The sequence below is a fragment of the Cenococcum geophilum genome (assembly GCF_001692895.1).
Source record: "Cenococcum geophilum 1.58 unplaced genomic scaffold K441scaffold_38, whole genome shotgun sequence".
Lineage (NCBI taxonomy): Eukaryota > Fungi > Ascomycota > Dothideomycetes > Gloniales > Gloniaceae > Cenococcum > Cenococcum geophilum.
The window spans coordinates 150,462-152,785 of NW_027137596.1; the positions used below are offsets into that span (position 1 = coordinate 150,462).

Genomic DNA, 2,324 nt, shown 5'->3' on the forward strand with positions numbered 1-2,324 from the left:
TACTTTAGGCCCTAATAGCCCTAATTACTTTATGGTTAGCGTTAAGTAGCGGCTTAATTAGTAGGTGGTCTTTAATATACGTACATCTATAGCTTGGCGCTAGTGGCGCTATAGATATACGCGAATATGTGCCAGGTGGCTGGCTGAACATGTGACTTTTTAGCTGACTGGCCTTGAATACCAAATATTTCCTAAATCGAGATTCTCGGCTAACTTGCTTCCTGAAAGTTATCACCAAATCACGACAGCGATGCTCAGGTTAGATTTCCTTTATTCCTACATACAATGGTCCAAAGCTCTTTTTAAGAGCTTTCCATACATCGTCTCAATATTTCTTCTATGCTAAGAGGATCACTCTTCCAGTCACTACATTTTAAGTCTTGCAAGTGATCATACCTAAAAACCACCAATAACAAACACGAACTTATCTTCAACGATGCCTGACAACGCCTCCGAGCGCGATGCCCTTGTCAACAGGCAGCTCCCTCAAATGCAGCTCTCTGACGGCTCCTCATCGTCTTTTACTGCCCCTCCCCCACCACCGCCACACTATCTGGATGCCGAGGGCAGGGCTCAGCATAGATTTGCGGTCGAGGGGAACGCAATTAGTACGTGATAAATGTGATGGTATATCCCGGAACATTGTAGTCCTAGTTTGGGGCTCCCCAATTACTAATACCTCGTCACAGTTACTGGTGGAGCCGGAACTCTCGCACTCGAATGCGCTCGTGCGCTCCTTGAACATGGCCTCTCTGGGCTGGCTCTACTCGATATCAATCCTCAACAAGCTGCTGGTCCCATTACAAGTCTAATAGCGGAATTCCCTTCTGCCCAGATCATAACGAAGCAGGTAGACGTTAGAGATTCTGAAAGTATCAATGCTGCCGTTGCCGAAACCGCCAAGCATCTTGGGAGTGTAGATATACTATGCTGCTTCGCTGGAGTGGTTGGCTGTACGCATGCAACTGATATGGCCCTAGAGGAATGGAAGTCCACGATGGATATCAATTGCACGGGGTCCTTTCTCTGCGCCCAAGCAGTTGCGAAGTGCGCCCTCCTTTGCCTCTGTTGGTTACTGTAATAATAACTACCCATTGTGCAGACAAATGATACCTCAGGAGACCGGAGGTTCCATAGTGTTCATAGCATGTCCGTCATTTCAGCTTCCTATTCTTGCTTTAGTTACATTTGCTGACAATCTATCAGCAATTTCCGGTCATCGTGTAAACTTTCCTCAGCCTCAAGTGGCCTACAACGTATCTAAATCCGCACTGTTAAGCCTCAAAAACTCTCTTGCGGCTGAATGGGCGCGCTACGGTATCCGGGTGAACACTATCAGCCCAGGATATATGGATACGATACTAAATAAGGGTCATGGACTTGAAAAAGCCCGCAACATATGGACTTCCCGCAACCCGATGGGAAGAATGGGCGTGCCTCAGGAATTGACTGGGCCATTAGTACTGCTTTGCTCTGGCGCAGGGAGCTATATCAATGCTGCAGATATTGTGGTGGATGGTAAGTCGATTCTCATTGTTTGAACACACGCGAGACAGGAATTAACTCTTTAGGTGGCGGTTTGGTTTTCTGAATCAAAGATGAATATTTCAGGTGCTTGAGATATCATACTAATACCAAGTTAGCCTGGAGACAAATAGCGCTGGCATATATTATGTCTGATAGGTCATAAGCTCGGACCCCTGGAACTCGGTCGCCTCCCGAACACGGTCACCACACCAAAATTAACTCTCCGACTTGCCGACCTATTTTCTCCACGAGCCCATCAATATAGACCAAACTAAGTAGAGTTTATAAATAGCTGTTGTAGATTTTAAATCTGGTGCTTATAAGTCTGCGCGAAAAGCTATGCTTATACACAGTGTCCCTTTATTAATTTTAGGCGATTAATTAAATAGCAAGTTTCTATAACAATTTATACACTAGTATAAATAGCAATTAACTCCTATATAGGGGGCCTTGCTTATTAATTGGGTACTTAAACAGGATCTATAAAGATTTACCCCCTTATATGTATAATTATTAAAAAATAGTAATCTAAATCTTTAATTAAAATAGCCATACTAAGCCCCTTAGAAAAATGTGGGTAATTAGCTATTTTAAATAAAAAATTTATTTATTTATTTAATAGAAAGTATATAAGTTAATTGGGCACAACTAAAGTAAATTAAAAAATATTATAACCTTTATAAATAAGTATAAAGGAAAGTTAATATATTATTGAAATATACCTAAGATATAAATTAATTTAGAGTTATATTAAGTGTATATATAAACTTAATCACTATAATAAATGCCTTTAAAAG

At 41.5% G+C, this 2,324-nt stretch overlaps 1 protein-coding gene across 1 annotated transcript; it reads left to right on the top strand.

Moving 5' to 3' along the window:
- Window positions 1–436: 436 nt before the first annotated feature.
- K441DRAFT_679503 (NAD(P)-binding protein) lies at window positions 437–1,591 on the top strand (the record flags this gene model as incomplete). Its single annotated transcript, XM_067651267.1, has 5 exons — window positions 437–608; window positions 690–1,047; window positions 1,103–1,149; window positions 1,207–1,518; window positions 1,572–1,591. The coding sequence occupies 5 exons, from the start codon at window positions 437–439 to the stop codon at window positions 1,589–1,591; spliced, it is 909 nt and encodes a 302-aa protein (XP_067501008.1).
- Between the last annotated feature and the right edge of the window lie 733 nt (window positions 1,592–2,324).